This window comes from Notamacropus eugenii, chromosome 2 (assembly GCF_028372415.1).
Source record: "Notamacropus eugenii isolate mMacEug1 chromosome 2, mMacEug1.pri_v2, whole genome shotgun sequence".
In the NCBI taxonomy this organism is placed as follows: Eukaryota; Metazoa; Chordata; class Mammalia; order Diprotodontia; family Macropodidae; genus Notamacropus; species Notamacropus eugenii.
In genome coordinates, this window is record NC_092873.1 from 373,715,143 (window position 1) to 373,737,731 (window position 22,589).

A 22,589-nucleotide genomic window follows, 5' to 3' on the forward strand; every position below is an offset into this window, starting at 1 on the left:
CTCCCTCCCAGAATCTACCCTGATCATGGATGCTTATCCAACCCAGTGTCTTCTGCTTACAGTTCTATTACTTAGCGATTTATGGCTTGAATGTAATAAGTTCCATTCAACTTCCTCACTGTCTACTTGTCTATTTCTCCTAATGAATGTAGTGCAGGCTTTATGAGGGTTTCTCAATAACTTGGGGTATTTTTCCTTTTGACATAAACAGCCCTTCAGGCTAATGACTTGGAGCTGGTGTGGCTGTTCCTCAGACAGAAAGGGAATGGGTGTAGTGGTGGGTGGCTGTGTGATTTTGCAAAAGGAAACAGAGTTAACTTGCAGTCCCTTAAAAGAGGAGGCCCCTTTTCAACCCTGCCCTCTTTCTCTAACATATGTACAGCTCAGAGCTGCAGCCAAAGGCACCTGTTTGAGGTCTGCAGGCTGTCTGCCAGATCATGTCATTCTGTGTGCTGAACCCATAGGTTCCGTATGCTGACATCATCATTGTCATCATCATCATCATCATCAACATTTATGTAGCACCTTGAAGTTTATAGAGTACTTTATATACATTATCTCATCATAACAGCCTTTCTAGACAGGTAGAGATTTGCCAGTATGGAGGATGTTCCAGGTAAGGAAACTCCCTCCACCACTGCAGGTCTGTCCCTTCTCTGCAACTTAGAATTTCAGGGAGTCACCTGAAGCATTAAGAGTCTGAATGACTTGTCCAGGTTCACATCACCAATCTTTGACAGAAACTGAACTCGAATCTGGGTCTTCATGGTTTTGAGGCCACTTTTCTACCCACTATTCCACTCTGTCTTTCTAGGCAGGTGCCAGAGCTATTCTATTCAATTCACAGATGAGGAAACTGAAGTTCAGAGAGGTAAAAGCGATTTGGCTCAGGGTCACACAGCTAGTAAGTGTCAGAGATGGGATCTAAACTCACTTCTTCCTGACTTCAGGGCCAACAATTTTTTTACTAGGCCACTTGCCTTTAAATAGACACTGTTCATTCAGAAAGACATAGGGATTTGAGTGACCAAATCTTGAACAGTAATGATTCTTGGTTATCCTTTAAAGGGAAATTTTATGAACAGGTTCATAAAGTTTTGGCCCTTGGATTCAATTTAATATCCTCATGGAGACCTATGTGTCTTGGAGGTAAAAGGGGTGGGGGTACATTGTTAATGAACCTAACGAATAAATAATACAGTAAACAAACTTTCAAGACTTCACTGGGTTTGGACAGGGTCTTGGTAAAAACTAATAAGGGCAACCCTTTCCATGGACTTGCCCTTAAAGGGCACTTCCAAGCAGAGGAAATAGTGGCTGTGAGACACCACCCCCACAGCTTAGAGGTCATTTCAGGGGCCCCAGTATGACTTAGAGAGACAGCAAGAGGCTTCCCTGGGCCTGTGCAGAGCAACGTAAAGGGAGCCTGGAGAGGGAGACCTTAGAGGGAGCCCAGCCTACTATTCCTGGCCATTAGGATGTTAGTCCAAGACTGTAAACCCACAGAAAAGGGTGGAGGAGGAAATGACAAGCCCCTCCGACTTCCAGGGGTGCCCCTGGGACAGCTGATGCTATGCTGGCATCTCTGCTCGGGCCCCAGACGTGCCGCTGGTGCCGGGGCCCCATTCATTATTCAATCCCGCCGGGTGCAGACCAGCCTTTCCATTTGCTCCTCCAGGAGGAATAACAAATCTAGAAATGCAATTCCACTTTGGTGTATTAAGATATTGATTTGCCTGCTGAGTGGAAGTGCATTTGTCCTCCTGCTCTGTCCCACGGGCAGGAAGGGGTTAACCAAATGTTTATCACAAGGCTAGCTTCAGAGTTGAAAGTAATGTGATCAGTAATGAATTTTGTGTTACATTAGGTTGTATAAATGGACAGACAAGCGCAGACAACAAGTGGCCAGGAGTCGGGGCTAATCTAATGATGTAAAAATAGAGACAGCACCAATTATGCTGGGGGCCAGCTCAGAGCTCCTGCAGGGACTGCAAATGAATAGGTACAAATCCAATTACTCACTAATAGACGCACTACAAGAGGGGCAGTCAATGGTAAGTGCATTAGAGCCTAGTGACCTCCCTGCTCTGCACAACAGAATCCTAAATTTGACTTCCATCTTAAAAGGGGGGGTGGTTCTCAAAGAAACTCTTCTCTCCCCCAGTTCCTCCACCAATTTATCTCCAGCTCCTCAATGCGACATCATGCCCATGTGGACGATGAGAAAGGAATGTGTGCCAGCTGCCTGCCCTTCACCCTCCTCCCTCTTCCACCCCAGCTCCAGTCCCCTCCCCCTTGGCTCCTGAAGCACAAGCAGCCAGGGGGCCAACCCGACCATGGGGTGGACCCTTGATACCAACGAGAGCCTTTGATTTTGTGCATCTGTCAGACCTGGGTTGAAGGCAGGCAGTTACATACCAAAACATTTCACAGCCATGTTTCTCTCGGGGGTGATGTTTTTTACCGCTACGTCAAGGGCTGTGTCTGTATTAAAAATAAAATATTTCTTTAAAGAAAAATGAAAAAAAAAAGATCTTCGAGACAGTAAAACAATGTGGGACCAAAACAACACCTTTTCAAACAATTTATCTGCTTTGGTTGAGCTGCTGGGGACTCCAAGTGGCTCAAGGGGCAGGCAGGGACATGGCACTCAAGTCTTCATGTTTTTGGATTCCATTATACCTTTCCCCTAAGACATGAGAAGAACCCAGACTCCAACTCACCCTTAGGTTTTATACCCATTTTTCCATCCTTTCCACTCAAACTGTCCCTATCCATCCTGGATAGGACAGGAGGAAGGGGAGCTGGCAACTGCTCCACCTTGGCCCAATTCTGTACCTAGTTTTTGGTGTCTGGCAGCAGGAAGACAAATACCTCATTTGGCAGTGTGTGGTCAGGGCAGGCCAATGGCCAAGATTCCCAGGAAATAAGTCATGGAGTTAAAACCCGCCTGGTAGCACCCCGACAGTATGGCTGGTTGGCTTGCCTGGGAAACTGGGCTGGGGAATGCCAGTTGAGACTTGCTATGATGCATTAAATGTATCTTCATTTGGCTCTCAATGACTTGGAGATAAATAAAATATGAAGCCAAAGAGGCTCCAAACCTTTCAAGGGGTCCCTGTCCATTCTCTAAAGGCGGCCGGCCTAGGTCAAGTATGTTGTCATGCGCATTCGAGGACGTACACCACAGAGTCTGCCTAGAACTACTCCGCACAAATCAGGGAGGAGACAGCATGTGTTGAGGCTGACTGGAGATGATGGGAGTACTACAGGAGGATGAGCTCATGGGGCACAGAGTAGAAAAAGGCATCCTGAACAAATGGAACAAATAGATGGGTATTCTCCCCAAATTCAATTAAGCATGGAGGGGTGGAATTTGAAAGCTATCAAGCTACGCTAAATAAAATACATGTGGGGAAAAGTTTGAGGGAGGTTGGTGAGAGCCCAGCAAGACACGCGAGGCCTAGAAGAGCTGGTGGGAGGTAAGCAGTATTTTTCCACTAGCAAAACCTCAAAATGTCCCCATGGTTGGGGCCCCAGCAGGCCCTGGTGGTGAGGGGGCAGGGAAGGAGGTGAGAGTGGGGAAAAAAATCTAAAACCTAACCATGGGCTTCGGGATATCCCTGGGTATGGGTGCCCAGAAAGGCCCACAAAATATTACATTAACGACATCAAGATTTTGCTTTCTTTCAGCCATTTTAGGGATACCGATCTACTTTAGTTTAGCAATATGGGCACTGAGAGCACGGAAGTTCATAAAATTAAAAAAGAAAACATTCTGCTTAGCGTGTGTGTAGAAATCTTTCTCTATGACTCCAGAGAGAGAGAGAGGTCTGTTTGCCTCAAAATTTTGCTCAGAGGATTCTAGAATGTAAAAACCGAGATTTAAGAAAAAGACAGTAAATTTTAACTAGCTGTGATCTTAGGTTAATGGAATCTTAAGCTCAGAGACTTAGACTTGAAAAGGATCCCAGATGCAATCTAGTCCAAGCCCTCCCTTTTACATGTGAAGAAACTGAGGTCCAGGAAAATCAAATGACTTGTCCAAGGTGAGCCAGGTAGAAAGTGGCACAAATGGGATTCGAACTCAGGTTCTCTGACTATAGATCTAGTGTTCTTTTCACCACCCTCAGTTCTAGAAACACTAAGACTAGTAGATAGTTGCAAATGGCAAACCTTTGAAGAAAGAAGGAAAAGAAAGAAGAGACTTCCCTTTGGTAGCCAATTATTTTTCTAAAAATTTCTATTAAAAATTAATTAATTAAAATAAAAAACCCCAAAATTTCTAGGGCTGGACAAAATCACTAGCAATTCAGCATTTGCCCACCTTCCACCCACATTCTTGTGGCCTCCTCCCACCCCCTTGCCTTGGGTTGGAAAGTCCCTTAAGAATTCATCTTTTCATGCTGGGAACATCTCTAAGGAGTCTAGCTCATCATTAACTGGAACACTGTTTCATCATGAGAGCACCATGACATGTAAGACTCTTCTCTATATAGCTGAGTCACTTAGTATACATTGTCCTTATTCAGCTGGTCCCCAGTTAGCAATGAGGGACCCACCAAAGCATCTGAAAACTTTACCACCCTAATCCCAAATCCAAAGATTTATCTAAGGTTTGAAAAGTTGTTCTATCCAGCTTGGGTTTTCCCAGGGGGAAAAATAAAAACATTTAGGAATAGTGAAGAATTTGGACCATTGATCTGTAAGTTTGCTCTTTAAGGTCAACAATAATCTTTTCTGTGATATTTCATTTCCTTGCTCCTTTTACCTTCTCTGTACTATTTGGTGGTCTTGATTTCATCATTCATTCATTCATTCACTCCCAAACATGTACTGATCACCAATCTAAACTGCTAAATGCTATACGCAGGATTTGGGGGATAAATGATATATGATCCTGCTGGGAAAAGAATCAGAAAGTCACAGATTAGGAGGTAAGGGAATATAGAAACCATCCAATCCAACTTCCTCATTTTACAGATGAAGAAACTGTTACATAGAGATTAAATGACGATCAGAGTCACACATTTTTCTTTGTTTCTGGAAGACTTACAAATTCCTTCAAAGGCAAGGAACACATTTATTCTTCCCAAAGACTATGGGCAGCATGTAGGGAAGTAAAAGCCCTTCCAAAATGGTTGCACCTTATCAGAGGAAAGCAGACAAGAACCAGCAGGCTGGCCCTCAATGTAGGAACACCACCAGTTGGTCCCTCATGGCTCACTCTGAGGGATGCCATCTTGGAGCCCTTAGCCCATACTGAATGGGCTCTGGGAAAAAGAGGCAAGTAGATCCTGAGGCCAGGGTCTCATAAAACAGTGGTAACTTTAGCCCCACAGATTCAGAGATGTCCCAAGTGGCAGCAGCTGCAGAAGAAGAGTTCTGGTGGTTAATGGGCTTCCTGACTAAGGCTAGTTTGTGATTATATGTAATAGTTAAGTACACATCTTGGGTGTTGCCATATGGGAAAATCAAACAAACAAACACCACCTAGGACTCAGGATAGGCCCATCAACAGCAAAGCTGGAAAGAGGTCAGGAGCTCGGCCAACCTGCTGTCACCAGCTCAAAACTGATAGTGTTTGCCAGGAGGTCTGAGGGCCTCAGGAAAGAAGGTATTCTAGGAGGATCACAAATCAGGGAACATAGCTGAAGAAGCATCAGTTTTTACAAAGAGACCTGTAAGAGCAGGCATCTCTGTCCTGGAGAAAAGTCTGAATTATAGTCAGTTTCAATTGGAATACAGTTTTATCTCTTTCAAGGTTACTCTAACTAGCTGCTAACAAAGTATGGCCAAGTAGAGGCCCTTTCTGGATCTGCTTAATGAATGGATGAAAATAGTCTGTGATGACTACCTACACTGATTGCTTTACATGCAAATGACTGGTCCTAATGTACTTGAAAACAGCTCAGAGTTTAAATAAACCACCTGGAATCCTGGCTCAACTATTTTTTTAATAAGAAAACCCTTCCTTCCTAGAAATTTAACTTCAGCCCATCCTAGATCAGACTATCTTGGATTTCGAACAGGGGAGGTGGGTCCCAATTAATAATATTTTGTTATTCAGAATTTAAACTATGATGGAGCAGATAATATTTTCAGGTTCTCTGAAAGAAAAGCTAGGATAGATCCTTTTTGTGGGGAATTTCACCTATGGTATTTATTTCCTCAGATTTTTGGTTTTTGTTTTAAGCTTAAAGCTAAGGCTTGTGTGAAGAAACAGCATCTAGCTGAGTGCCTTGCATTTTGGGGGCATTTAATAAGTGCTAATTGACTGAGACTACTGTGTGTCTATACACAAAGACTAATTAAACCACTCATAAGAAATAAAGACAGAACCTTTTCAAGAAATGAAAACAAGTTTGTAAAACTGGCATAGACAGCTTGCAAAATATACAACGTAGGTTAGAGCATCCTTATTACCATTCTGTGCAAAGGAGTGATACACACAAAAAGGAAGCTCCAAAGGAGGGAGCCCTGTAGGCTTGCAAAAATGATAGTGGGGAAATGGAGACTTCCTCCTCACTCCTAATGCTTTTAATGTAAAAGAAAAAGCCACCAGAAGAATCAAAACCCTGTGTAATAGAGTTCCCTCAACTTCAGAAAGACTAGTTACTAATTACTAATAAGAATTGAATACCTACTAGCAGTCAGGTGAGGAAGCTAGCAGGATCAGAGTAAAGAATTTGGCTTTTTGATATTATACATGAGAATAAAAAAAGAAAACAAGTTTTATAAAAAAGAAGTTGTTAGAAGTTAGTTAAGCAGTTAAACAAAAGAGCTGAAGTCTAGATAGAGAGAGAAGATACTTAATGTGTGCCTAGGAATTTGTGTTTCTTTAAGTCTAATTCCATAATAAAATTCTTTCTTAAAATCTAACTATGAGAGTGAGCTAGAACTAATTTATTGTTATTTTTATAAATAGTTCTATTTTTAACAGGAAAAAAAGCAACGTTGAATGTAAAGTAAGCTAAATTCTCCAAGACCCAACTAGACAGATTTGGAGGAAACCAGTTCTGCCACACTGCCAGGCCAGTATTCAGAAGGAATAAACCAGCATCTGCATATAAAAATCATCCTATGATATGATGACTAACTAGTATAACATTATATTAGTAGAGCCACCAACACTGTGGAAAGCTATGCTTCAAAGTACAAAGAAGCACTATCATTCATTCATTTTCCATCAAATATTTATTATTATGCACCTAAAAGACTCTTTGCTAGTCAATGAAAGGCTATATGACTGGTGGATAAGATTAACACACACCTTATGGACTATCCATTCCTGAATGCAGATCTTACTAGATGGGCTATAGAAAAGTCAGCTGTATAGGAATCCGTGTAACAATGAGCAACATTGTAATGGGGATATCTGTAGATTAAGGGCTACAAGGACAAAATGGAGTTTAGGGTAGTGACTACATCCTTCATTGATACCATTATAAATAGTGTATCAATCCTGATTACTATACAAATTTCCGTGCCAATGATGTCCTAACTGGTAAGGCATTAAAGGAATCTATTTATCTCTGGCCATTAAGTGCATGTCAGAGCCAATCAACCACTTGAGAATGCTGCCTTGTCCATTTGTCCTTCAGGCCATCTCAAGAGGTTGTCCTGAGCTTGGGGGGGTAGGGAAGTGGCTGCTCTCAGAGGCAAAAAAAATCTTGCTCCGTTTGCCAAGATTTTTCTTTATTTGCCTAAATGGTCCTGGCTTCAGCATGTGAGGGTATAAAATGGGGCATTTCCTTAGAAAGGCACTGCACCCGGTGAGGGGTAGCACTGGGCTGCTGAACTAATAATCAGTCTGGAGTCTGTGGAAATGCAGAGACTGTTAACGATTGTTAACGGTCAGGAAGAAAACAGATTGATGTTATAGCACTCTACCTAACTTACCATCCTGTATACCTTGGGTCACTTTATTTTTCTTTTAAAAAGACAGATAGCAGATATAGTCAATGCTCTCCAAACTGAGTTATAATGAGAGGAAGATGGAGGGAGAGAAACTGTCATTTTGCTCTCCTATAAACCAAAGGGTGGTCTTATCTCTTTGATCAGAGGGACAGCAGAATCTTGATTTATTCCCCCCCCTTTTTTTTTCTATTTTGTGGATCATGTTAAGGCTGTGATGATTTGAGACTGTACCTCATAACTGCCAGGCAGATGGAACACTGCCAGCCTCCCTCCAAAACCTCACCGTTACTCACTGGTGCTCACCAATCCCTCCACCACACACAAATGAATCTACTGGCATCAGGGTAAGGTGCTCTGAGAGGCTGCTGGGAGGAAGAGCAGAAGAGCAGACCTCACAGAGGATTACGCCAGTGGCTGTTCCAGCCCAGGACTTCTCAACCCAAGGTCCAGGAACTTGCTTTACAAAATATTTTGATGACTGTGTTTCAATGTGATTCTGTTGTTCTTGTTGTTTTGGTCATTCTTGTGATCTTATGCATTTTATTTTATGCATTTAAAAACGTTATTCTGAGAAAAGATCCATAGGTTTCACCAGATTGCCAAAGGGGTCCATGACACAAAAACATTAAGACTCTCTCCTCAATTCCTTTTGGACTTGGGAGGGCAGGGAAAGAATCTTGTGGAATGAAGTCACTATGCTCAAGTGATGCCTTCAACACAGAATCTTTCTGGATCTTCCCTTCCCCTCCCTCTCCCCAAATGACCTTCTTCATTTTGTCTATATATTGTAGAAATACATTCAGTATATATCTTGTAGGTATTCACTGGAAGGCAGTATAGCATAGTGGAAAGAAAGCTGGCCTTGAAGCTGGGAAGACCTGGGTTCAAGTTCCAACACATACTGGCTGTGTGACCCTGGGCACAAGTCATTTAACCTCTCAATGTTCTAGGTTACTTTCTAAGACTATCTGAAAGTGATACTTGCCTTGGTAGAGGGAGTTTTCTTACCTGGCAGTTCCCTCTACCAATAACACCCCAGATCTCGTACCTATCCTTATCTTGCCATATGTACATGTTATCTCTACTACAGATTATAAATCCCTTAAGGGCAGGATTTATTTTTGTCTTTGTATCCTCAGTTCCTAGTATAGTACCTGGCACATAAAACGCAGGAGCGCACGCGCACACACACACACAAACCATAAACTTTTTGAACTGAATGACTGATTGCAAGGGGCCAAGACCAGTCTTCAGTCTATGCAAATGGCCCATAGAAACTGGGTGAAACATTCTAGTTTCTGGAAAGGTTACAAGGTATGGGAAGGAAGATAGTCTTCATTAGCCAAGATTGTAAAAACTAATAGAATCAAGTCCAAGGAAAAATTGTTCTTCCAGAAGTCCTGGGAAGACCTGGGGAAGAAAGTTGGGGGAGGAGGCAGGAGGATGGAAGGAGAGGTGGGGTCACATATTATTCATGAGCCAGTGGAAAGCATGGAATGGTGGAAAGAGTAGTGGATTTGAATTTGTTGTGTTAGTCCTTCATTGCCAAAGAAGACCATGCCATCAGAGAAAAGATGACATGACTTGCACTTGACTTTGTTTTGAGTGAGAGAGTGCTGTGTAGGTCACTAGCTTCACTTCTCCTCCAGAGCCATCTGAATCCAGTGAGCAGATATTCATCAGGATGACTGGAGATGACCTAGGATGCACTGGGAGACCTTGGACCAAGGGCTTTGCAGGTCCTCACTTAGGGTGAAGGAACACCCATTCTTTGAATAGGCCTGTTTAAGAAGTAGGCAGGGCATGGTCCCTTTAATGAGGTTGAGAAAAAGAAAGACAGAGAGACTGGGAGGGAAACAGGCTGGGATTTGAATTTAAAGGACTCAGGTAACTGTGTGATTCTCTGAACCTCAGTTTTCTCACTTGTTAAAGGGAAATAAAAGCCACCTCTGAGGGCTGCTGCATACTCAAGAAGTCTTATAAGTTTTGAAGGTTCTTATAAGGATCTTATATATACGGAAAGCATTAATGACAGGAGGTTTCACAGATAAACCCCAAAACTTGAACAACCTGGTTGCCTCCACAAAGGGAGAAGTGACAAGCTTTCCCAGTACCTTCCAAAAATGTTCCCAATGTCTTTTGATTCTTCTCATTCTGAATTCTACCCTTCTTCCTTCCCCAAAGTTTGAAACTGCTTCTCTGCCAGGCAAACCTTCCATGCAATTTCCAGGACAAAGTGGCCAGTATCAAGGCATGCTGACAGTCATCATGTTGGGCTTTTAGCCAGAGCACAACCCTCCTGACATCACCTAGGAAAACCAAGAGGGACCTTGCTACTGTGCTACTGGTCTACCCCCATGAAGCAGAGTTCCTTCAAAAGTACATGGTGAGGCCTGCAAAACCACCCATCGGATGGGCAGCTAGGAACATTGAAGGAATGTACAGAGTAAGTAGTAACCTATGGTTACTTTATGGAAATAGTTACATCATCCACTCCTCTAAGTGTGCATGGGAGCGTGTGTGTGTGTGTCTGTGAGAGAGAGAGAGAGAGAGAGAGAGAGAGAGAGAGAGAGAGAGAGAGAGAGAGAGAGTGTGTGTGTGTGTGTGTGTGTGTGTGTATTATTAGAGGATTATCACAGAATGTTAGAGTTGGAAGGGACCTTAAAGGTCACCTAGACCAATGCCCTCATTTTACTGGGGAAGAAGCAGAGAAAACTGAGGCCCAAAGATGTTAAATGACTTGCCCAGGGTAACATAGGGAGAAAGCAGCCAAGTCAGGATTTGAACCCATCCATTCCTTGGCTAGTATTAGTTTTTTTAGCATCAGCAGAGCTTAGGTCACAGTGGTCATCAATCCTAGGAACTTTTATGGAGGCAAGAAAATAAAGAGAAGTCGCACTCTCAAGCAGAGACTCCAGAGGGGTCTTAATCCCCTCCCTTGCTATCCTGCCTAGCCCTGTGATCACCAGGGATCCAGCTGAGCTATGGCTCATGAAGCATGGCCTAGGTCTCAGGTCCCTACTCAGCCTACTCTTGCAGTCAGAGCCTTGGGAGATACTGGAGAAATCTGGATTCCCAAGGCCTTCACCTTGGCTCAGGGATGCCATCCCTCTTTGAAGGTACCAATGCAACCACCTTTCTGACTGTATTTTTATTCCAGTTGTTCCAGGTGGGAAGGGCAGCTCCCGAGGAGCAGCCCCATCTTGGAGGGTTCTGTGTTCATGGCTTCCAAAAAGAATAGGGCAGCAAGCAGCATTTTAACCAGGGGTTGGGGGTTGGGGTGGGAGGTGGGGAGGAATCTGAAAAACCACAAGCAGATCAGGTGTGCATCAGTGCCAAAAGCAGACCCTCCAGTAGCCTTCAGTTTATACCTGTTCCTGATCCCACGACATCCCGGCTAGGAGATTCAGCCATGGCATCAGCCAGTCGTTCCCGGAGGCCCTCTTCTGTGTGCTCCATAGAGGACATGTGACGGAGGCCGAAGCCTTCGGGCCAACTTCCACATACTTCCAGTAGGGTCACACTCCGATCAAAAGTACCTGCAGCACAGAAAGGGAAATCTGGCACTGAATACAGGCACACACAGGAGACACCCCTTCTCTACCTTCCTTCCAAGCCCTCTACTCGCAGGCCTCTGGCTCTATCAGCAGCAATTACAATATGAAAATTAATGAAAAAAGAATTAGAACACATCAATGTGGCACTTCCCTCCACAACAGCCTGGGAGGTAGGTGCCATTATTATCCCCATTTTACAGATGAGGAAACCAAGGTTGAGACAAATGAAGTGACTTGCTTAAGGTAACATAATTATCATGTGCCAGATATAGGTCTTAAACTTGGGTTTTCCTTATGTCAAGACTGGTCATCCATTATATTATGTGTTAGCCATCACAAGATGGTGGTCACAGATCCAGAGAGCAGTAGAGATGGAAAGGGCCTTTGGCATCATCTAATCCTACTTTTTCATTTAGCAAACAGGAAAACTGAGGCCCAAAGTGGGGGCTATAACTTGCCCAGTGTCACAAAGGGAGTTAGTAGAAGAGCTGGGAGTAGCACCCAGGCCAAAGTGCTTGCCCTATCTCCTGACTGCCTCCAACCTTCTCAGGACTATGTGGTCAGGAGGCATGCTTCTGGCAGCGCCATACACCTAGGCATACAATTGCTGACACTCCTCCAGAGACACCAGAGATGGAGATGGGTGATAGCATCTTTGGCCAGACCCCTTACCATCACTGCTTAATGTGAAGTCGTTCCCCTGTTCCAGAGAGTACATGGTGTTCTGCTGAATGCAAAGATTAGAGTTTTGCATCCAAGAACACTTCAAAGTACAAATTAAAATTATTTCGACTTTATTATACAGCAAGTCTTCTGTGAGGGCTTATTTCAAACCATTCCCCCTTGGAATGAGATTATGGTCATGCTCTGTTGCTTTAAGCACATACCATGTCCCCAGCCATTAGGTAACCAAATCCATTGCATTGACTGGGCCTGGTTCCTGCCAGCCCAAGGAAGGTTAAAAAAAAAAAAAGCAGCAAATGCCAATGTTTCCCAAAGTTAAAAGTACACGAGACACGTCCTCTGTATCAGCTCCTCGCTTCTCCCCTTTGATCAGCCTTCAGAAACTATCTTCCCTCAGCATAGGGGGCTGTGCAGCTTCAATACACACCCTCTGCCAATGACAGGTGGTAATAGAGAGGGTGCGAGCCAGAGCCCCCGGCAGGCGGCCCTGCCTCTGATAACGGCCAAAGTACTGAGGTGATAACCGTTAGTAAACACTCTGGGCAGCCAGCGGCTCCATACATCAGCAAAGAGGGCCAGATAATCCTGAACTTTGGTGGCTGGGACAAAGGCCCCTGGCTACTCAGCCTGCCAGGATTTATACCAGCAGCAAGGGTCACTGTGAGCTCCTGAATTTCATCAGCAAAGGCAGCCCTTTGATTTATCTCTAGTCTAACATTGGGGCAGATTCCTGGCACTGAAGGGACAGGCAGAAACTGTAAATGGAGCATATGAGGGGAGGCCCCTCTGAGACGAACACCCAAGACCTTTCCTCGAAGCAAGAGTTTGAGAATCAGCCTCTCTCGCTAGTGGCTGGGGTATGGAAGGATACGAAGGGGCTCCCCTCCCTTCCATCTCCCTTCTTGTCCAAAGGGACCAGTACACTTGAGTAGCAACTGCATATTGGGTGTTCTTTCTTTAGGCAAAATTGTGCATTCCTCTGATGACATGAGCCATGCTACCTCAGCATGCCATTGGTTGCCCCTTGTGGATGTGCTGTAGGACAGACAGAAAACACAGGGCAGACACGTAAGTACCTTCCCTGGAGTCCAATTCCAAGGCTGCAAAGGTTCAAGGATATAGGTTCAATTCTTGGTCTTGACATTTACTTGTGTAACTTTAAATGAGTAACTTCATCTTTCTCTTCCTCTGTTTGTGAAAGGGGATAAAACAGTCCCATTTCTCTATACCTCCTAAGAATACGTGGTAAATGGGGGAAGAGAAGGGATATGTATGTTAAATGTAGTTCCTTTTGGGAGGTTCTTTCCTTCTAGACAGTGTGATAAAGTACAAAAAACACTGATGAGAGGCCAGAAGGGCTTGGATCAGAAGGCCTTGCCCCATCATTTGTAAATTCTGTGGCTCTGAGTTTCCTCATTTGTAAAATGAGGATAATAATGCTGGTCTCACTCATTTCATGGGGCTGTCATAAGAATGCCCTAAATTAATCTTATGTGGACATACTTTGAGAATGAGAAAATAAGAATTCTGTCCAGCAGAAATTAGATTGAGACTAACACCTCATACCATATACCACAATAAGTTTCAAACGATATAGGACCGAAATATAAACAGTCATATCACAAACAAATTAGGGGAGAAGGAGATACTTTTCAATAACTACATATAGGTGAAGAGTTCTTGATCAAAAAAGGAATAGAGATTAACATAAAAGATAAGGTATAATATATAACAGAAATCATCTACAGTGGATAACTTCTTTAAAAGTGAGATGTAGTTAAATTCGAAGAGAAACAGTTAACTGTGGGAAAAAAAATCCCTGGAGGAAATTTCTCTGATAAAGATCTTATATCAAAGATACATGAGAAATTTAAACAAATATATTAAAATATAGTATGAATACATAAACCAGAAATGTTTGTTGATTGACTACAGCAATTCCTCAATAGCTAAATAGTCAAAGTATATGAAAAGACAATTCTCAAAGAAATTTAAGCTATTAACCCTATAAAAATGCTCCAAATAAATAAATAAAAACTAAAATACATCCAAGTTTCTACCTCATATCTGAAAAATCAGCAAAGATGACAAAGAAAAAAATGGTAATTGTTGGAGTATTTGTGGGAGGACAGGCACACCAAGGCCCTGTTGATGGAGCTGTCAACTGGTCTAACCATTCTGGAAAGTAATTTGGGACTATACTCCCAAAGTCCCTAAACAGTACATTTCCTTTGATCTAGTGATAACAGTACTAACTACATACACCCACAGAGGTCAAAGACAAGGGGAAAGGACCCATATGTACAAAAATGTTTATAGAAGCTCTTTTTGTCATGGCAAAGAGTTGGAACAAAGTGGATACCCATTAATTGGGGAGTGGTCAAATTATGGGAAAAAAGTGCAATATAATATGATTACATCCTAAGAAGGGAGAGAGACGGAAACCTGGGAGGACTTGTGTGTACAGATGCAGAGTAAAATAGGCAGAGACAGGAAAACAATTTATACAATGAGCCAATAATGTAAAGAAAAAACAACTTTAAATAAACTTGATCAGTGTAATGACTAGTCATGATGTTGGAAGGATGAAACTTCCCACCTCTCAGCAAGAGGTGATTGTTTTAGAGGTACAGAATGAGACATATATTGTCAAATAGTTGACTTATTTTGCTTGACTGTACTTATATGTTACAAGAAAGGATTCAGTAGGAGGAGAGAGGGGAGTCATTGGGTAGTGATACGGATGCAAAGAAGAAAAAAAGAGAGAGGCAATGAAACATTTAAAAATGCACCAAAGAGAAAAACTCAGAAGGGGATACAGTGGGGACAGTTCGGTTACTGCTATGCTAAATTTAATAGAGATTTTTTAAAAAACAAACTTCCTAATAAGTTCACAGTTTCAGATATAATCCTCCTTTTCTTTGCATGTAGAAGTACTCATGTTTGCATGTTTAAGTTAATAATAATAACAAACCAATAAGACTCATATATAGGGAAGGAGTAGAGGGCAGGGATTGGTTAATGCCTTTCCAGAGTATCACTTCAGATTCAGAAAGGCCATTAGCAGTTGCTTTGTCTCTTTGGCCTGAAAATTCTCCCTATGACACCCATGCATTTTTGTTTTCAAGGGAGAGAAGCAATCCTAATAGAAAACAGGAAGCCCCCCTTCCCCATGTACTTCTCTGAGGATGAGTTTGTGGTGGCCAAGGAGCCACACAGTCAGCTCACTCCAGGCAATGATCAGTTTGTTTTAAACAGGCAAAAGGCTGAGGAGTGTCTGCATGACAGCTAGAGCACATGGCAGCTCCTATGTGTAGGATTCCCTACCAAAAGATGACAGAGCATGATGGCCAGAGACCTCACTGCACATTCAGGGCCCCCAACGAATACAAATAATCACTGCTACTTGTATATTTATAAAGTATAGCATTTTCAAGTTTGGAAAGCATTTTATAGACAAGATCTCATTTGAGTTTCACAGTAAGACCTGTGAGCTAGATAGGGGGACAAGGAAGGGAATAAGCATTTATATAGTGCCAAGCACTTTACAAATATCATCTCCATTTGATCCTCACAACAACCCTCTGAAATATGTTCCATTATTACCTCTATTTTTATAGATGAGGAAACTGAGGCAAGCAAAGGTTAAGTGATTTGTCCAAGGTCCCACCATTGATAAGTATCTGAGGCTGATTTTGAACTTAGGTCCTCCTGACTCCAGGCCCAGTGCATATTATTTTTATTATTTTATGGATAAGGGAGGTTCACAAGATCATGGGATCATAGATTTAGGTCTTGAAGGGAACTTGGAGTTCCTCATGTTCAACCCCCTCCTTTAACAAAAGGGAAACTGAGGCCCAGAGAGGTTGAGTGACTTGCCCAAAGTCATACAAGACAGTAAGTGGCAGAGGTGGCATTTGAATCTAGGTTTTCCTGATATCAAGTCCAGTGCTCTTGCCATTATACCACAAATTAGTATACTTTGTACTAATTTCATAAAGACCCTTGTTAACTATAAAACCAACTAATATCTGGGCTCCCTGTAAATCAGACATAATCATGACTCCCCTTTATATGATTCTTAAAGGTTTACAAAAATGCTTTCTTTAAACTAGCTTACAAAGCAGGTAGTACAAGTATTATTCCCTTTTCACAGATGTGGAAACTGAGGCTCAGAGGTAATATACCTTGCCCATCACCATAAAACCAGTACTTTACATTAGGGAAAAGAGTAAAAGAAGGCAGTTGGAAGACAGTCAGCAGCTAGAAGTCATTGCTGATGATAAGGAGCCAAGACCAAGAGAGTTGGGAGTAGGCTGAGGCAAAGGAACATCTGCGTCCATTAGGGTCAGATGCCAAAGTAGGACCAGAAGGCTGGGTAGATAGACAAAGAATGGGCTTGGGATGAATACCAGGAGTCTGGTGGCTCCAGGAGTCTTTAGTAGGGCAGGAAAACAGCTGGGCAGATACAATGTCTTATGCGTAGTAGGTCATCAGTGAACGCCTGTAAATGATCGAGCAGGTAGGGGATCAGCATGGTCAGTACAGCACAAGAAAGGGAGTCTTGCAGAGAGTTGGGAAAGCCAGGAGGTGAGATGGAGTCTAGAGTCCAGAGTCCAAGGTAGGTGTTTAAGACTAGAGGACTGTTGGTATTAAAGGGGCAAGAACACAAGGAAGAAGGCATGAACTTGGTACAATTGACCTGCTCTCAATTGCAAGCCTTAAAGCACAATGGGGCCTATGTTTTGAATCCTAGCTCTGACATTAATAGTTGTGTGACTCTTCTGAACTTCAGTTTCCTCATCTACAAAATGGGATAATAATACTTGCATTATCTACCTCATATACCTTATTGTGAGGAAATGTGCCTTGAGAGCCTTTTAGCAGTATAGAAATAAAAGTAAATACAGAAATAATAAGTAGCTGAACCTTCAAGTATTTTGATATCTGGTCCCATGATCTTTCCACTCTCATGATGGGCAAGATGCTTCCTTCTCTGAAGGTGCTGGATTAGATGCTCACCCCTGCACTTCTAACATTCCAGACAACAGATATTTCCTACAAATTTAGTTGAAGTGGATATGGTTTCTAGAATTTTGGAAGTGTGTCTGAGTAAATGCCTGAAGATACAGAGGTCCCGAGCAGGTAGGAGGCCATAGAGTCCCTGCACTGTGGTTTCTATATTGGTTCTCAAATGGGCTGCCTGGCCACTGAAAACAACAGGGACGCTGCCGCTGACAATGATAACAAGAGAAGCAAACATTCACGTAGTGCTTTAAGGTTTGCACTTTACATATTATCTCCTTTGAGCTTCCCAACAACTCAGTGAAGCATGCGCTATTATCCCTTATAGACAAGAAAGGTGAAGTAGTTAAGGGATTTGCCTAGGATCACACAGCTAGTAAATATCTGAGGATGGATTGCAACTCAGTTCTTCCTTACTCGGGGTCCAGTTGGTTTATCCATTTTGCCACCTAGGATACAAATAACAATCATGGCTTAGATTCTTTTCTCATATTAAAAAAAGTGAGGGGAAAGGACCTATTTGTACAAAAATATGTATAGCAACTCTTCTTGTGGGGGCAAAGAATTGGAAATTGAGGGGCTGCCCATCAATTGGGGAATGGCTATACAATCTGTGGTATGTGATTGTGATGGCAGACTATTGTGCTATAAGAAATGATAAGCAGGATGATTTCAGAAAAACCTGGAAAGACTTACATGAACTGATGCAAAGTGAAGTGAGCAGAACCAGGAGGACATTGTGCACAGTAATAGCAACATTGTATGATGAAGAATTATGAATGATTTAGCTCTTCTCAGCAATACGACAGACCTATAACCCGAATCCCAAGGGACCCATAATGAAAAACGCTATCCACCTCCAGGAAAAGAACTGATGGAGTCTGAATGCAGATTGAAGCAGACTATTTTTTGCTTTCTTTATTTTTTTCTTTTGGTCTGTGTCTTCTTCCACAACATGATTAATGTGTAAATATGTTTGGCATGACTGCACATGTATAATTTATATCAAATTGCTTACCACCTCATGGAAGGGGGGAGGTGAGGGAAGGAAGGAGAAAATTTAGAATTCAAAATTTTTAAAAATGAATGTTAAAAGTTGTCTTTACATGTAGTTGGGAAAAATAATAAAATATTCTTTTAAAAAGGATTCCTTCCTCAGAAGAAACTGCATACAATACTCTGGATATGATCAGGGCAGAACACAAAAGACCTATAGTCTCTCTTGTTCTATGTATTAATTATGTCCTTTTTAAATAAATTCTAAAACTGCATGACCTCCTCTGGTTGTCACATTATAACCCTGATTCATATTATGATCATGGTTCATCAACCCTTACCACTCTTACCCCCAGATCCTTTTCACATGCACAGGTTTCTATCTACATTTCCTCCATTTTGAATGTGTGAGATGGATTGTTTTGTACCCAAGAAAAGCGTTTGACTATGTTCATCTCTATTTAGTTTACTTTTAGGAGATGCCACCCACCATTCTAGCCTGAGTGAGGAAGCTGGGATACAATCTTGCATTCTTTTCATTATGCCATAATGACTCTTTTAGGAATGGCTTTGTGAAGCCACCTGTAAATTGGGATAACATTCATTAGACTCTACCATTTGGAAAAGTCATGTCTGTCTTCTCCAGCCAATTTCCAGAAGATTTGTCACTTTTATCTCTTCTCTAGTCCCCAGAAAACTGAGTCCAACAGTTTAGGAAGAATAAGTGCTGGACCTGGAGTTAGGAAGACTCATCTTCCTGATTTCAAATCTGGCCTCACTTACTAGCTTTGCGATTCTGAGCAAGTCATTTAACCCTGTTTACCTCAGTTTCTTTATCTGTCAAATGAGTTGGAGAAGGAAATGGCAAACCACTTCAGCATCTTTGCCAAGGAAACCTCAAATGCGGTCACAGAGAGTCAGATACAACTTAAAAAATGACTAAACAATAACCTGGAATGTGGGGGGACAAGAGAAAGAACGAATGAGGCAGCATGGGTAGGGGGTTATAGTGCTGGATATGGAGTCGGAAGGACTTGAGTTAAAACCCTGCCTTAGTCACTTACTAGTCATGTGATCCTGGGCAAATCACTTAACCACTCTGTGCCTCATTTTTCTCAACTGCAAAAGTGGGACTGTTGGACTTAATGGCCTTTGAGGTCCTTTCTAACTGCAAATCTATGATCTTATCTATGATCTCTTCTGGGGTGGTAGGGAATGAGAAGAGAATATCTGACTAACTTGGCTCTTAAGAGAAATCACAGAAATGAGAATAAAGTCAGCATTTTTCAATATCCTGCTGAAGGTTGCCTGCCTATATATTCTGGCAATGGTGAGGATATAGTCAGTTCTGCACATGCCAATACCAGCACCCACAGGGAGAGAGCCATCCAACAAAGGAACAGTCTCAGGACTTTAGAGCTGATAAATGTGGCATCAAGGTGAGCAGAGCAATATAAGGTTGGCAATGAAAATGAGGCAGATTTGAATCCAGAAAAGCCTGGGATGGGAGTGAGGCTAAAGCAAACTTCAGGTCCTTGGAAAGGCAGCTTTGACATAGTAGAAACTGGTAATTTTGGAGTCAGGAGACCCAGCTCCTATTTCTCATTGTGATGCTAAATATAAATGGTCCATTGGACAAGCTGCTTTCTCTGAGACCAGGCTTCCACGTCTGTAAAATGGGAGTAATATACATAATTACCTACTTCACAGGGCTGTGATGGGGAAAATATCTAGCGAAACTTAGCTCTAGAAAAGTATTTATTGGAAAGTTGTAACGCATTCATATCAAGCCTTCCCTTTCCCTTCTGTACTCAGTCACACACTTCCATGGTAACACATTTCCTGCAGTGACAGCTACTGTTTGACCAGGACAGAAAAACTCCATCATGATCTCTACCCCTTGAGTGCTTCTAAGCGAGAAGGGGTAGGTTTGGGGAAGACATTTCCCTCTTGTAGATAGGACTGTCTAAAACATAACTACTTGGAAACCCTCTTCCTCCTCCTTGCTTTGCTTTACCTCGCTGTCTATCCCAGCTTCTACCTCATCTCCAAAATCCAGGTCGAATCCTACTTCTTCCATGAAGATTTTTTAACCCCTTGAGATTACGGGGAACATTAACTCCACTTATTTCCTATAGCACTTCTACAGAATGGATCTGACACAACATATATAGATGCGTAGTGTTAGTTATGTTTTGATGTCTATGTCTTATTTCCTAATCTTGGTGAGGGCAATACTGTATCACACTTGTATTTGTGCCTAGTACAGTGCTTTGCATGTACATGCTCAGCGTATTAAGAAATACGCCAGTGTAGCTGACCCAGAAGGCTAAGCTTAATTTTTTAAGAGAATACCTTCTTCATGAAGACCAGAGATAGGTATGTGAGGCCAGAGACACCAGATAGGGAGTGTTGTCTAAATGAGGAGAGACAAGTGGATGTGAAGTCAGAAGGGGCAGAAAGTCAGTGTCACCCTGGGAACTGGGGATGATCAAATTATCTGCCTATGGCTACATAGGGAATCTGAAGGGAAGCCAGGACATGCCTCCAAATCTTCAAGATGGGCCATTGCTCAACATTTTGAGTTGGGCTTTCTGGGTCCCCCGGGGAGGAATAGGCCAGGTTATTAAGTTTCATCTTTGCACTACAACTATGACATCTGGTGAACTGGTCACCATGCTGGGGAAGGATTCTCTGTCTTCTGTATGCTATTATCAGTAGGGACAAGGAAGTGTGTGTGTGTGTGTGTGTGTGTGTGTGTGTGTGTGTGTGTGTGTGTGTGTGTGTGTGTGTATGACAGAGAGAGAGAGAGAGAGAGAGAGAGAGAGAGAGAGAGAGAGAGAGAGAATGAGAGAGGTTCTTTAGTCTGACAGCTACCTCTCTTCCTTTCTCAGGCTTTGAGAAAGGATTTGGGCTCAGGTCTTATCTCTCACAGGTAAGGAGGCCAGGGCCCAAGGGCAGTATCTGATATGAAAGCATCTTCTTTTCAAGGTCAAGGAATATCCCTGGAGCTAAAGCCTATAACAAAGCTGTTTAGGCCAATACTGATTATTCTGGCCCTTGCAGAGAGTTCTGCATTCAAATCAGAACCTTTGCATACAAAAAAACCTCCCATCCAAACTGGACTTCCTCAAACCTTAAAGTTCACTTTTTGGACCATAGAGACACACCAGTGCAAGGGTTTGGTTGGGGAAGAGGGGGTAACTGATTTACTCTGGTCATAGGAAAAGTGCTGTTAGCCAGTTGTATGTCAGGATATGAACACACAAATGGACACTAATTTCTGGGTTTCCCACTAAATAGAAACTAGTTAGCTGTGGGAGGATAGGGTTGGCAATAAGGCTTGCCCCACTTCTTTCCCAATCTCTTCAAGCAGTGCTTAGGAAGTAACTCTCTCAGTCATACCCTGGGTATTTGCCAGCCTTGTGTTGGCACATTTGTCCTATTTGCCCTTGTATTCATCCCACCAATTGTTGGAGCTGAAGCTGGGTCCTGGGGGTGGCCAGACAAATGGGGTCTGATAGAGTTAGTGCCTGAACTGCTATGGGCTGAGGGTGGGGAAATGCAGCATTAGCAGTGGAGCAGGAAGCACCAATGGGCCAGCATAGGTCTTTGATGGAATGGATACATGTGGTGAACATGTTGGACAATCCCAAGCCAAGGAATGCAGCCCAGTGAGAGTTCAGCCAGTGAGGATTCATGGTGGCTTCAAAGCAGTCTTTATGGCTTTAACGTGATGCATTCAGATTATAGTGTTTATGGGCTGAAACAGTGGATTGCAAAACAGATGACCTGGGTTCTAACTTCATTTCTACTCTTGACTTTGCTTTGGGACCTAAGGGGCAGGTCATGGAATTACTCTGGATCTCAGTTTACTTGTATGCAACATTAGGAACAATGAATAATTCATTTGGAGTTTCCTAACTGGCACAGAAGACTCCCATGTAATTGACAATAATACTAATGGATATTAAGAGTTCTTTGAAGAGCCAAGGGATCACCCTGTATGCCACATGGGCTCCAAATAGTACTTCCTGAAAAACTCTAACATTCCAGTAGTAAGCCCCCATCAGTTAAGGCATCAGAAAGGGAGTTGGATGAGAGAAAAGTAGGATTGTATTTTTCTCCTGAATTAAAGACAGAGGGTCATACCAGGGTTATCCATCATTCCTCTAGAGTAGTGAGTCCTAACAGTGAAGAAAGCACCTGAGAAACCCTCAGTCAGAAGACATGGTTCCTAAGTCTGAGTAAGAGGGATATCCCAAAAGGTACTGTATGGTGGGGTTCAGGTTTCCCAATCAAGCTATTTGGTGTTTATTTCAGAATTTCGATAGCCAAGCTTTTCTGGGGCTGATTCTAGGGGCCTCCCTACTCCCTTTTCCTTGAGGAGGCTGACAGGAAGCCTGG

The 22,589-nt window shown here is 42.7% G+C and overlaps 1 protein-coding gene across 13 annotated transcripts in view; it reads right to left on the bottom strand.

Annotated features, from left to right (window-relative positions):
* The window catches only part of BCAS3 (BCAS3 microtubule associated cell migration factor), an 803,928-nt gene that overhangs the window by 14,213 nt on the left and 767,126 nt on the right, over positions 1-22,589 (bottom strand). For 8 of the 13 annotated variants that reach the window (XM_072637728.1, XM_072637731.1, XM_072637726.1 and 5 more), the window contains 2 exons: positions 11,292-11,459; positions 2,419-2,484 (listed from right to left, as the gene is read on the bottom strand). In XM_072637728.1, the coding sequence (XP_072493829.1) occupies positions 2,419-2,484; positions 11,292-11,459 (234 nt within the window). The remainder of the gene's footprint in view (positions 1-2,418; positions 2,485-11,291; positions 11,460-22,589) is intronic. The other 5 variants (XM_072637734.1, XM_072637735.1, XM_072637730.1 and 2 more) reach the window with 1 other exon arrangement.